The sequence below is a fragment of the Eupeodes corollae genome, chromosome 2 (genome assembly GCF_945859685.1).
Source record: "Eupeodes corollae chromosome 2, idEupCoro1.1, whole genome shotgun sequence".
Taxonomy (NCBI): Eukaryota; Metazoa; Arthropoda; class Insecta; order Diptera; family Syrphidae; genus Eupeodes; species Eupeodes corollae.
Genome location: NC_079148.1, coordinates 20254806 through 20268828, shown reverse-complemented (window position 1 = coordinate 20268828; position 14023 = coordinate 20254806). Strand labels below are relative to the sequence as shown.

General features: G+C 36.5%; 1 protein-coding gene across 2 annotated transcripts in view; it reads right to left on the bottom strand.

Moving 5' to 3' along the window:
- Positions 1 to 12959, bottom strand: part of LOC129946647 (tyrosine-protein phosphatase 10D-like) — a 255611-nt gene extending 242652 nt beyond the window's left edge. For both annotated transcript variants that reach the window (XM_056056900.1, XM_056056899.1), the window contains exon 1: positions 11355 to 12959. In XM_056056900.1, the coding sequence (XP_055912875.1) occupies positions 11355 to 11456 (102 nt within the window). In that variant the 5' untranslated portion in view covers positions 11457 to 12959. The remainder of the gene's footprint in view (positions 1 to 11354) is intronic.
- Between the last annotated feature and the right edge of the window lie 1064 nt (positions 12960 to 14023).

Here is a 14023-nt window from a genome sequence, read left to right as displayed (position 1 = left end):
CTTTTTTCGGAGTTTGTCTTTTTCACAGCTGTCACTTTATTAATGTTATCTTATTTTAACATCAACATTTTGCATAGAATTAAATAATTTTGAAGTCAATATTGAAGTCAATCTGCAAATTTTTGAATCGAGTATCAGTTGTCAAAAATTTTGCGTAATATTTTTTGTGGATTGTTATTTTTTATCAAGCAAAATATCAAAATTTTTCTTTTTTTTATATATTTTCAAATAAAATGTCTTGCAACATAATTTTCTTAATGAGTTTTTTTTATTTTGTACGTTTTATAGAATTAAGAACATCATCTTAAACATAGGTTCTGTTGTGTTTATTTTTAAATCTTTTGTTGAATGTTGTTTTCAAAATTATACAAATTTGAATCACGTAATTTTTTATATTGTAACATTTAATCGAAGTCGCTAGAGTTATTGGTTGGTGAGATATCTGGAGTCAATCAAAATGTTTACATTTTTAAAAAATTGCTAGAGTTAAAAGAAACAAAGTCATTTTTTTAATCCTTTTGGCAACTTTCGATGTTATTACCTGTAAAACAAAATGAATTTAAAGTCAATATCTTCACTGGTTCTTGAGATATGGAAGACGAAAAATGTACGAACGTACGTATATTAACATAGTTGCGAAGCACCAACAAGCCTCGGATACGGAAGGATTTACTGTTGACAACCTATGCAAACGAATTAAGGACAACGAACTTCGGATATGCACGTAGGATGTTGGTCAATTAACAGACCAAGTGCGGCCCTAGACTGCTATAAAGCAGACATCACCACTATCCAGGAAATACGATGGGATGGGCCAAGCAAACACAGGATGAAAAACTGCGATATTTACTATGGTGACTACTACCACGAAAACCAACAGCGCTTATTTGGGTGAAACTTCGTCATTGGAGCCAGACTTAGGCAAGAAGTCTTGAGCTATAGGTGCATCAATGAGCGCCTCATGACCATACGCATCAAGGCTAAATTCGGCAACATTAGCCTGTTATGCGCGCACGCCCCCTCAGAAGAAAAAGACGATAACACCAAAGATATGTTCTTGGAGCTCTTAGACAAAACTTATGAGCAGTGTCCTAGCTACGATATTAAAATTGTCCTGAGCGATTTTAGTGCCAAGCTAGCAAGGGAAAACATCTTTGGTGCAATAATCGGGAAAAACATCCTGCACGTTTGTTCCCGAAAACGGATACAAGCTCATAGATTTTGCTGCGAGGCGAAACGTCATGGTAGACAGTACGCGTTTTCCACAACTGAACATCCACAAAGGAACTTGGACTTCTCCAGATCAATCTATCGTCAACTAGATTGACCATATTGCGATCGACGCCAGACACGCTTCCAGCATCATGGATGTCCGAACTTTTCGAGGAGCTAACATCGACTCGAACCACTACCTCATTGTAGCCAAGGTAGTACTTCGGATTTCCAGTCCCAAGGCAAAACAGAGAGGTGCTGGGAGAACCTCTCTCGAAGTTCTCTGCCGCCAACACAATACATCGAAATCCAGTGACAACATTACCAAGATGCAATCAGAGAAGCCGCCTTTGATGTACTGGGTTTCAAACAGCCACCAACAAGGAACCCCTGGTTTGATAAGGATTGTCGGCATGAGGGCATGAGAAGCGTGTGGTCGAAGATGTTGAGAGGTTTAAAAGCAGGAATGAAGTTCGATAGTTTTATGAACAGGTAAAACGAAATTCACAGTTACATAAACCTAGAACCTAAGGCTGCAAAGACGAAAGTGGAAACATCATAGTGAAACTGCAGTCAATGCCGAGGATATGGAAGGACTACTTCTGCAGACTGTATAACGGCGACGACGAACTGAAATCCGCTGTCAAGCACGACGTTCCATTCATCGATGAACAATCCCGTCCTCCCGACTTAGACTAAGTAAAGATTGCCATATCTAACCTGAAGTCTAATAAAGCCGCTAAAGCGGATGGGTTGAATGCCGAGCTCTATAAAGCAGCTGGAGATAAGTTGGTTAGGAGCATGCACCAACTTATCTATAAGATATGGTCGGAAGAAACTATGCCCGATGAATGAAACCTCTGTATTGTTTGCTCAATCCTGAAAAAAGGAGGCCCTCTAAGCTGCACCAACTATAGAGGAATCAGTCTACTTAACATAGCCTATAAAATCTTCTCTGCCGTAATATGTGAACGTCTAAAGCCCATCGTCAACAACCTAATAAGTGTTTATCAGTGTGGTTTTAGACCAGGAAAGTCCACAGATCTGACGGCAGATCCTGGAAAAACCCAAGAACACCAAATCGACACCCACTATCTTTTCATCGATTTCAAGGCCGCATATGACAGCATCTACAGGGACGATCTGTATAGAGCCATGTATAGTTCTGGCATCCCTGCCAAACTCGTCCGTTTGTGCAGGATGACCATGGAGAATTGACGCTGTTCCATAAAGGTTGGAAACAACTTAACAGAACCTTTCGATGTCAAAAAAGGTTTTAGACAAGGTGATGCGCTGTCATATGATTTTTTAACATCGTGCTTGAAAGAATAGTGCAGAGCTCCCACGTTAATTCTAGAGGCACTATCATTCAAAAGTCTGTCCAATTACTAGCATTTGCTGATGACATTGACATAATCGAAAGAACTCAGCGTAATGTCAATGGGGCTTTTGTGAGTTTTGAGGCAGAGGCGGCGCAAAAATGGGTTTAACGGTTAATGAGGGCACAACAAGGTACATGCTATCGTCGAGAAAGGACTTACAACACCGACGACTTGGTCAAAACGTCACCATCGACAGACGTAACTTTGTGGTAGTCAACGACTTCGTCTACCTAGGCTCCGCTGTAAATGCAGAAAACAGCACCAGCGCTGAGATCAAACGAAAAATAACTCTTGCTAACCGTTGTTTCTTTGGGCTAAGAAAGCAATTGAGTAGCAAAGCCCTCTCTCGAGGGGCCAAAGTATCGCTATATAAGAACCCCATCATCCCCGTCGTGCTATACGGTGCAGAAGCATGGACTATCACAAAAGCGGATGAAACCACCTTGGGTCACTTAGAGCGCATGGAAACCAATGCTCCGGCCCGTAAAGCCTTCGGATTTACACACACAGGACAGCGCAGTATAGAAAGACCGCGGATCAGGTGTCGCGCACAAGTGGAAAGTGACCTCACCCAACTTGGAGCGCGAAACTGGAGACATCTAGCTAGGGACCGAGCTAGATTTTGAAATCAAACTCTTTTATCATATGCAAAATATTGTTGGTAATTTTGAATTTTTTTAAGAACAATTCTGACGATTTTTAAACAAAATTCAATAACCTACAAACCACTTACGCAAAACAAATCGACAGACGGGATTGGAAGTTATCAGTGTGGGTCGCATCCTAGCCTTTTTTCAATTCTTAAAATCGGACCGATTACAATAACTTCTAGGGGAAAGTTCATAAAATGAATACAATTGTTTTTAAATGGCTGCTTTGGGAAGCTCAAGAATTCACAATTAATTAAACTCGAACATTCATTACGAAATAGTATTCCATATTGTCTATTTTCTTAGTATAAGATTTTTCAATAAGTTGAGTAGATGGGCAAAATATCAATCGTGGCGTTTGTTAAGTGGCACGTAGTGCCGTCCTGCCGGAACCAAATGTCGTCTAGGTCCATATGGTTCAATTTGGCCACAAGAAATTAGTTATAATCGTTATGCAGCGCTCGCTGTTGATGTAGTTTTCAAAAAAGTACGTACAAAATATGCGGCTAGCCGAAAATCCACACCAAACTGTAGCTTTTTGAGAATGTATTATCATCTATTAAACCTCGCTTAAGTTGGTGTCGTCCCATTCATCCAAAAATGCGCCTCGTCACTAAAGATGATTTTTCGCCCAAAATTGTGGTCCTCTTCCAAACGATTCAAAGCCCAGTCAGCGAACAAACGGGCATTCTCTCTGGTCAGAACTTTGAGCTCCTTGGTCAGTTGCATCTTGTACGGGTGTAGGCTCAAGTCCCAATGCAAAATTCACTAAGTTGAAGTGCTAAATAAAGGCGGAGTTCCTGTGCACGGCCGACACGGCGAAGAATAGACTGCCTCGGCTTCTGCTGTACACTCTCAAGGACCAGGACGATATTCTTGGCCTAAACGAACGAACACTCATTTTGAAAATAAAGTTTTATGATTTGGCATAAGAAACTGAATAATGAACAAAAGATAAGATTTGACAGATGTCACCAAAACTAAATGGTTGCCACAGGGGGCCAAAATCTAAAAAAAAACCTATATAATGAAATTCAATTTAAGGAATTTGTACTAAAGCATTGACGAAGTAGTTTTGAAATTTTTGTCTATGACCCAACTTGTCAAAAGCTTTACTAAGATCAGTAAATTCGCAGTCGTAATGTACATTTTTTTCAAAACAACTAAGTAATTTCATCAAAATAGAGGATGACTAGTATTAGTATAGTAATAGTATTCAAAATGCCTTCTATTTAATTTGGTTACATTGTTTACGCTTTGTTCTAAAAACCACTATTATCAATTATTTTGAGTTCAAAAGTAGTAACATTTTACTTTAATTATATTGTGGTGTAATAATTGATGGTGCGTTAAATTAAACAACACAGCATATTTGCATCGTGCGTAAATAAACTACTTTCACTATTTTCAGTTCGTACACCTGCGTTGGTACTTCTATCTAAAACTGGTTTCTAAATAAATTTAAAATAAAAATATTTGAAAATATAAACAGTGGGTACTTACTTAACGCTTCAAACTACCTCCATTAATATTATTTAGCATAATTACTATCATTTATTGTTTAACAATTAATTTCAAATGCATAACTATTAAGTCAATAAATTAAAAAAATTCAATTGACTGAATCCTTAATAAAACATAAAAAAAACAGAACACTATTCATTTTAAAATGCACTTAATGTTTGAATTGCATAAAACCTAAATCAATATTAAAAAAAAAACAAAAACTACATAAATATAGATAATTTAATCAGTTGGTAAACAATTGAATTCAACGATTGTGTGTGTTTAACAAATTATTTGTTTACTCACTTGCCTACTTAAATTTACTGATAGAGTTAACCTAGAGATACATATAACTGTAATTTTGCTACCTAACCTATCTACGTACATTTTCCACGTTATGTTACGACTACGAGTATGTTTTTCAAAAGTAGCTTCTGAAGTAAGTACACGTTTTTATTTTGAGATAACAAAACTGACAGCCGAAAAAACATATTCACAGACTTAATGTCTGACACAATACAGGACTGCGGTTAAATGCGAGATAAGGAAAAATTAATGTCGAGTATAATTTAATTCAAAATATATTATGGGGGTCATTATCTCGAGCGCACTATCACATAATAATTATGTGATTTGTGCATTTAAATTGATTTTAATTGACAGATTATAGGATTGATTAAGCTGCTATTAATTCGGATTATGTGGTGATGATTTTGGTCAAAGTTGACAAATCGGCAGGAATTGTAATGAATTAATAGGCTTCTTTTATTTATATCCGCCAAAATTTTCAAAATCACCAAAACGGGAAGCATTCAGCGAAATAATTTAAAGAAGTTTAAATTTGGGTTTGACATTTGCTTCGATATGCATAAAAGTGAAGGTGTTTTCGGTTTGATTTTGTATGCTGAGGATATTTTCTTGAAGATATGATTTGTCCCCATATAAAAAGACATTTTATTGGTGATTGCAATACAGACGGTGGCGCTGCATTCGTTACAGCTGTCAAAATATTGAATGCATGCAAATTTAAAGCCACAAACACAATGGAATCCAACAACAGACATGTTTAAAAAGCGGAAACATTTTCAATTCAATACATTGCAAAGAAAAAGATTATAAGTTTTTTTGAAGCGTTAAATAAGAACATTAAAGCACCGAATGCTGTCATAAATTCAGATTATGGCACATGGTAAATGGTAATTGTGAAGAATTTTATTTAATGCATTAAAGTTGCCGAATTACTAAGTATTGTGAATTTTAATCTTTGCATTAAACACACATATCTATGTACAATGTACATATATTATTATTTGAGTTACTTTTTTTTTTAAATTTTCTAATAAATGAAGAAATAAATAAGATCGAATTGAAGTAAAATAGATTTTAGGGCCGAAAGGCATTAGAATTAAATATTTTAGTTTAACTTAGAGTGTCTGTATGGGACCAGTAAGTTAGTTGTAAGTTATGGTTAATTGGGCTAGTTTTATGAATTTTTGTCTTGCTTTAAGATAGTTTTAAGAATAAATTAATAAAAATGAATTTAAAATATTTTTGTTTACAATTATCGAACATAACTTTTGACAGAAATGCCATTTTAATGTCTTTTCTAAACAATATGGATTCTGAAGACAATAAAATGAAAGACTTATGGAATAACAGTGTTTTTTGAGCAATAATGTATTTTTATAAAAGGTGGTTAAATTTTAGGGGCCGATACTGAATGTGAACAACACCTAAGCGTTAAGTTTTGTATGCATTTCATTTGACATTTCTCAATTTCAGATTGATTAAATTTGAACCATGTTAAATTTATTCAAGCTTATTATCAAAATGCATATCGTTCTCTTAATGATTTTTTCTGTCAATTTAGTCGTCCAGTTGTGCTTACAATCGTAAAAATCGTCCAAAAATGTCTGCAAACCGGGTCTTTGTGTGATGTAAAAACCTCACACTCTCGTTGTTGATGAAAACTAGGCATACAGACTTGCATTTTTTCGCTAACAAGGTGCAATTGGCCCAAGAACTAAAGCCTCTTTGCAAAAAATTGGTAGGGTCGATGATCAGTTTTTGAATAAAATCATCTTCAGTGAATACAGGCCAGTATTAGGGTTCTTGTTAAGAATAGCGAATCGGACGATCGGAATGAAGTGACCTTTGAAGGGCCGATCATTGCCTGGCTAGCTCGTCAGCCCGGTTATTTCCCACGATACCACTATGGCCCGGAACCCAGATCGGGTTGACACCGAGGTTGATATTCAGGCTCGCAAGCTCATCGCGACATTGCTGGACCAATTTTGTTGAGGATGTGGTGGAGTTAATGGCTTTGACAGCTGCCTGAAGATAGCCGCATTTCGGTTTTGGTTTGGGCTTAAGTAAGTATCTTACATGCCTCCCTTATTGCCAGCAGTTCAGCCTGAAAAACGCTAACAAAGTCAGGAAGCCTAAAGGATTTGGCTACATTTAGGGACTCAGAAAAGATCCCAGAACCAACTCCGCACTCCATCTTTGAGCCGTCAGTAAAGACGGTTGTGTCGAAACCTATCGACATGATGTCATCCTCCCAATCTTCTCTGGATGGGAAAATAGCCTTAAAACCCTTACTAAGGCTCAAAGTAGGAGTACAGTAGTCAGTGTCTACTGAGATAATATCTGAGGGAATCAATTTCGTTGTGTTGCTGTGACCATAAGGTTTTGACAACCAGCTGTTTGATTACTTCAGCCCAATAGCGCTGCAGGAACCTATGTATTTAATAAAAAGGTCGATTGGTAGAAGATCCAAATTAACGTTTAAGGCGACCGTTAAGCAAGTACGCATGGCCCCTGTAGTGCCCACGCAAGCTGTTCTCTAAACCTTCTTTAGCTTATCAATATTATAGGCTTTGCTAAGAGCAGGCCACCACACAATCGAACCATATGTTAAGATAGGGCGTACTACGGCTGTGTGCGTCCATAAAATCATCTTCGACTGAAGTCCCCACTTTTTGCCAAAAGTTTTGCTGCAGGCGTAGAAGGCAACACAGGCCTTCTTAACCCGTACTTCAATATTTAGTTTCCAGCTTAGTTTAGGGTCGAGTATAACTCCCAAATATTTTGCACTGGAAGACAATGATAGGATTGGACCGTTGAGTCGAGGTAGCGTGAAGGGCGGTACTTTAGTTTAGGTGTAAGTTTTACTTTGGTTAACTCCTAATCCAAAACTCGTGGCCCAGCTGCTAACTTTCTTCAAAGCTGACTCCGTGATTTCACTAATCACAGAGGTGTACTTTCCTGACACCAATAGCACCAAATCATCCGCGTAGGCTACCGCCTTCACTCCACATCTCTCTAATTTAACGAGAATTGTATCGATGACCAGAAGCCATGGAAGAGGCGAAAGGACACCACCCTGGGGTGTTCCCCTACTCACGTGTTTTGTTGCGATTCTATTGCCTAGAGTGCCTTGAATCTTCCTACCGCTGAGCATGGAAATAATCCATTCTCCATTTCTGACATTTAGCAGTTTTATTTTTAGCGATGAAATCATTTAAAAAAATCCTGATTGAAATCTACCGACAACTTTTTTCTGACAGAAATCTGTCATAACAATTGTATAAAGTTGGAACTCAAAATCAGTGGGACAATGTTTTGACAAAATTGAATCAGCTGGTCAGGAAATTAAGAATTGTGCAAATTTTCAGAAAAAAATCATACAGTAATACTTTTTGGATTTAAGCACATGAGGATTGTGGCCAATCTAAAAATGACAATTCTCCTTATCGGTTATACCTAAGCAAAAAATGGACTTCATCACTAAGATTATTTAACGATAAAAGTACTTTAAAAGTTTTTCGGAAACAGAAAATGAATTCCGAAACAAAATTTCAACGAATTCTTAACGTTATCACAACTGTCAAACGAACGCATTTTATGTGAATGTAATTAGAATGACAGGTAAGTGTGACAGTTATCGTATGACACGATCCCTACCTCTGAAAAAACATCCGTTATATTTTGGGGTCTGCTTAGAACCCAGAAAAAAGGGGTTTTGGTATTTTTGACTTTTGCCTTCGTTGCTTTTTTGTAAACTTCAAAAAAATCTGTTTGCTTCAAGTATTTTTGGATAGAAATGGTTGGCCTTTCAAATTTTGAAGATGGGGATTGGAGATGAAATTTTTTTCAGAGATAGAACGAAACATTTTTTTTTATTAAAATTGTCTCAGTGCGATTTAAACCCAACGCACGACATTTGACAGACCAATAATTTTTGTCCAAAGAAATTTCTTGTTCAGAATTTGACAGTCGGGGAAACTATTAAACTCTCTAGTTGGTGCCCTCTTTGGCCCAAAACTACCAAATTTGTGAAGTATGGAATAGCATTTGGACAACAATTGTTAACAATTAGCAGTTTTTGACAAGGTTGGGAACAGACCTAATTTCATATCGTGGCTTTTATCACGACGACGATAAGTCGACTGTTGTGTCCACTTTTTATCTTTGACAGATATTCTCTTCCAATTTTAGTTCACGACAAAATGTCTGAAGAGAACAAACTTTGAGTATTTCTTATAGGATTGGTCAATGGAATTCCTCCAAGAAGTGTTTTTTTTGTGAATATTTGGTCTGTAGTGGTTTTCTGGCATAATGATTCTCCTGATAAAAACTTAGGGGCGACTTTCCATTACCGTAGCACGAATTTCCTTCTGGCCCTTATTATGAAATACGAAACGAACGGCAGAAAGAACGAAACCCAGAAAAACGAAACTCATGGCGTAGAGCGATTATGAGAAACGAAAATGGAATCAATAAATTGTTGCCACCAAAAATGAAAAATGGTATTTTTTAAAAGCAACTAACTTCACACCTATTTACAAATGTCAAAATGTGAATGTTGGAAAAGTTTTAAGTTTAAATTTGATTTGCATTCGGTTCGATGAAATGTTTTTTCAATGCGATTACTTTCTTGAAAGCGAAGATGAATCTGAATCGGAAGGAGAAATGCGTGTAACAAGGACACTCTTAAGAGATTCATCCGACCCAATGAGCCTTTCAAGTTCCACGTAAGTAAATGAAAATCCTTTTGTTCATGCTGTATTTAAGTAGCTTCCTAAAATATTTTCAAGGTTCAAGCAACTTTTTCGTCTGAACAAGGAAGCGTTTAAATATGAATTGGATGAGATTGATCCACACCTTCCAAGATTTAATTCTACATATACACCAAGGGCCTTACCAATAAACAAATTTAGTGACGACTTAAATATTTAAGTGGACTCTAAATAATGAACCATACCAATAATCAATTTAATAGTCAGCTTAACGCTTAACGTCACTCTAAATTTTAAAGTATAGAAACGCTTGTTTAACTTCGAGATTAAGTGTAAACGTCAAGTGTGTGCTGTCATTCTGACAGTTGGTAGCAAAAGAATGTTTCTTTTATCTGTTGCATAAAAATTAACAAAACTAAAAAAAGGTAATTAAAATAAACAAATAGTTAATTTCTTTTTATTTAAATATATAAGTAACATTTGAATTTATTTCAGAGTAAATTGTTATTCCAATGGCAACAAAGCGAAGTCGGTCCGTTAACTGGACACCAGCAATGAAAGAGTTGCTGGTTGAAGCAGTGAAGTCGTTTTCTATGACAGTGGAGAGTAAACTCAACGATTAAAAAACGCTCAAATCTAAATTTGAAGCTTGGCAGAGCATTCAGGAAATGCCCAATGCCAATGGCTATTGCTTTACAGCCAAACAAATAAGAGAGCAATGAAATCGGCTAAAAACGCAAGCCAGGAGCAAAATAAGTGCGTTCAGTCGGTCTCAGAAGGACACTGTTGGAGTAACACCCCCCAAAGAACATCTGTCTGTTTGGCAACAAATGTAGTAGATAATGTAATAGAGCACAGTTTAGTTTAAGACGTGTTTAATTTAGTTATTGGTTAACACACAAATAAACTCGTCTCTAAAGTTTAATGAGGCGTTTATCTAAACGCTTGTTTAGTCAATAATTATTGGTTACGCCCCAAATGTATTCAAATTAGCTGCAACACTTCGGTTTCTGGGAGAGGGAGGATATCAAAGAGGAACCGGACAGGATTTCCTTGTTAGTATTGCACAACCAACTTTATAGGTCACTCTAGCAAAAATATTGCCAATAATGGAAAATATTCTGTGCCCAAAATTTATATCATTTGCAATGTTTGACACTTGATAGTAACCCGCCAAAATAAAAGCTGAACGCATGTATGGCAACACTGAACAAAAAAACACGGAAGAAATGTCAAGATCAACCATTTTTGCGTGTGTTGTATGTAAAATTGTGAATTTTGAAAATTAATTTAAAATAGAATAAATGTTATTATTAATTTGCACATATCTGTCAAATAAATAAAACCGCGAGTCAAAATTCGTGCTGCTGGTTATGGAAAGTTGAGCCAAAACTTATCGTTCTGATTTTTGACATTAAGCAGAAACGATATTTGAAGCTTTGAAGTATAAAGTCACTAACAAAGTGCAATCTTTTTAAAAAGTACTCATAGCAACCCTATCCGATGAATACCTTACCTTCGCCTAACCACATTTAAATGTAAATACGAAACGAAGCCCAAAATACACAAAAATAAAAACTCACCTGTGCGCATATAAATAATACATATCCAAAAAGCAGCGACAATATCGATTGTGTTCGATGTGTGCGTTGTATCCAAAAATTTATTATTGACATCTTATCCATTATTCAAAAGAAGTCGTCAGTTTTTTGGTGAGTAGATTTATAAAGATTGAAAAACGTGGGGAGGGTGGTCCGACGACGACGGTTCGAAGATTGTTACTTTTTACAACAAAAAAAGGTAAATATTCCACAGGAATTTAATTAAATAAGACACAAAAAAATTGATTTTCTTTTTTTCTTCTTCTTTTCTAAGTATGAGTGTTAAATTCACTCACACACTCAAAATATTTAACACGAAAAAGAACGGTAAACTTATAATCATACACTTAACACAATACACTCAAAATAATAGCACTCTGGTGAATTTTATTATATGCGATGTGTGATGACGATGACGATGACACACCACGATCAGTTGTTGTTGTTGCTGCTTTGCATTTGATGTTGCAGAAAATTAGAGAAACGATTAATCCAAAACTAGACAAGCAGGTGTGGTGAATATGATGCGATCGATGATGACAAAAACCTGTCTCGTTGACAGTGATTTTATATTTCGCCTACTGTGGTGAGTATTATGTTTGCCAAAGCGTACAAATATACAAACAACAACACAAATAAAAACGACGACAGCGACAGCAGCGCGATTGGAAAATAAATAAGACTTAGGTAAAACAAAAAGAAAAGAAAATGGGGACAAAAACTTGTAGATCGTGTTTTGATCTTCGTCGCGTAGAAAGAAGGATTTATTTTTTGTTTTAACTTGATTTTTCTTAATTTCTATTTAATTGCAACCAAACACTTCACCAATCTGAATTTGAACTGTCAAAGGTGGACTGCCAATTTGAAGGAAATTATTTGACAGAAGAAATGGTAATCCAAAGGGTTTGCGTTTATCCGAGGTTAGTTGGTACTTGGTAGTAGACATCTTTCTCGATTGTACATAATTTTAAACATCACCACGTTACATATTTCACTGAAGATTGAATTTCACTGTGTTTACATTTTTATTGCACTCAATTAATTTATATTATATTAACATTTTCACTTCCCCACTTCTCCACTTTGGTAGGTTTGACAGTTGTGACGAAACCGTCAACCAAAATTGGTGGATAGGTATAGGTACCGGAAACGAAGTTTTTCAACACTTTTTTTGACACTTGCGTTCCCGTTTTCTTCTTCTTTTTTATTTTCTTTTTGTTGGGCTGTTGTTTAACTTCGCCCAACAACAACAACAACACAAACACTAGGTATTGGAATTTTTCTTCTTCTTTCTACCTAGAAGCTATATTTTCAAGGTAAACAGAAGCACAAATCACAAGAATTCAACAGAACACCAAAATAAAAAACGAAAGCGGCAGATTGAAGAAATAAAAAAATGAGATATTTTCGTTTGGAGCGTGTCGTTTTATATTTTTCTAGGGAGGTATTCAGAGATACCTTCAAGCCTCAGCGTTTCTCTCTATTTGTTTTGGTATTTTTAATTTAAATTACAATCTAAAATTTTTCTCAACAAATTTTCTTCCGAACCGCAAACGAACGTGGACCAAACGCAACAATGGTCTCTACTCGAATGAATTGGATAAACAAAATCCATGCGGGATGAACTCTCAGAGTTGGATGTATGCGTGCGCATCGGAGAAATTCACCTCGTGCACACACACCACAATAGGTGTATGAAGTGCGGGGGAGGGGAGTATTGAAAAATCAACAGTTTTTTCGTATTGTTTAGTTGTGTGTGGGACTGGTTATGGTTGGATGGTTTGTTTACATTTAACAACCCTGTGTCTGCAAGGTGTTTTGTGCAGAATTCACTTAAACTATGCCAGAGGCCTCTGCTGGGGAGAATTTTAATTTAGTTGGGCCTCTATTCCATTGTGGTTCTTGTCCGGAATGAGGATGGTGTACATGATTTTGACAACTTGCGTAGTTCAATATGTTGCCATAGGTGGCAGAGCGGTCTCATTTAATACAACAACCCGAGCGATGGTTTTGGCGTGTTCTGTTAGATGGTGTCTTAAATAAAACGTTACATTTGAATTTTGAAATGTTGCTGTCCATTTCCACTTATATTTTTAACTTCCTATATATCAAAGATTTTTAGAGAGATGGCTGTGTGCACGTAGGTTTGTATTTCCGTACTTTCGAAATACCATTTCACGGCGTCCATAATTCGAAATCAGTAAATCTAACAATATCGATAATAATATCGAAAGATGCGGAATCGGCTTTTAAAAATATTGAATTATTGTTTTTGTACTATAGCAACTTTCTTTATCATGCTCTCATGAACGGAAACTTTTGGGGTGACCGCATTCCGCATAATTGGCGTTGGTGTCGCGAAGAAGAGAAATTCATGGGAACGAGAGGACAATATTGTTTTCAATCCCATAAACAGCGAGCATATTAAGGAAATGACGGTACACATTTCCTTTTGTCTATTTGATTCCAGTAATTTTCTAACAACAACCAACCAGGAGCGTCGAATGTTATTGAATTAGCTGAGCAACATCTCGAGAATGATTTGGAATTTTATCAAAGAGTAGCTTCGTCAATAAACAAATCGTTGCATCCCGAAAAAATTACGGGTTGGTGTGGCCGTACTTCTTCCCTGATGATAAAGACCGGCACTT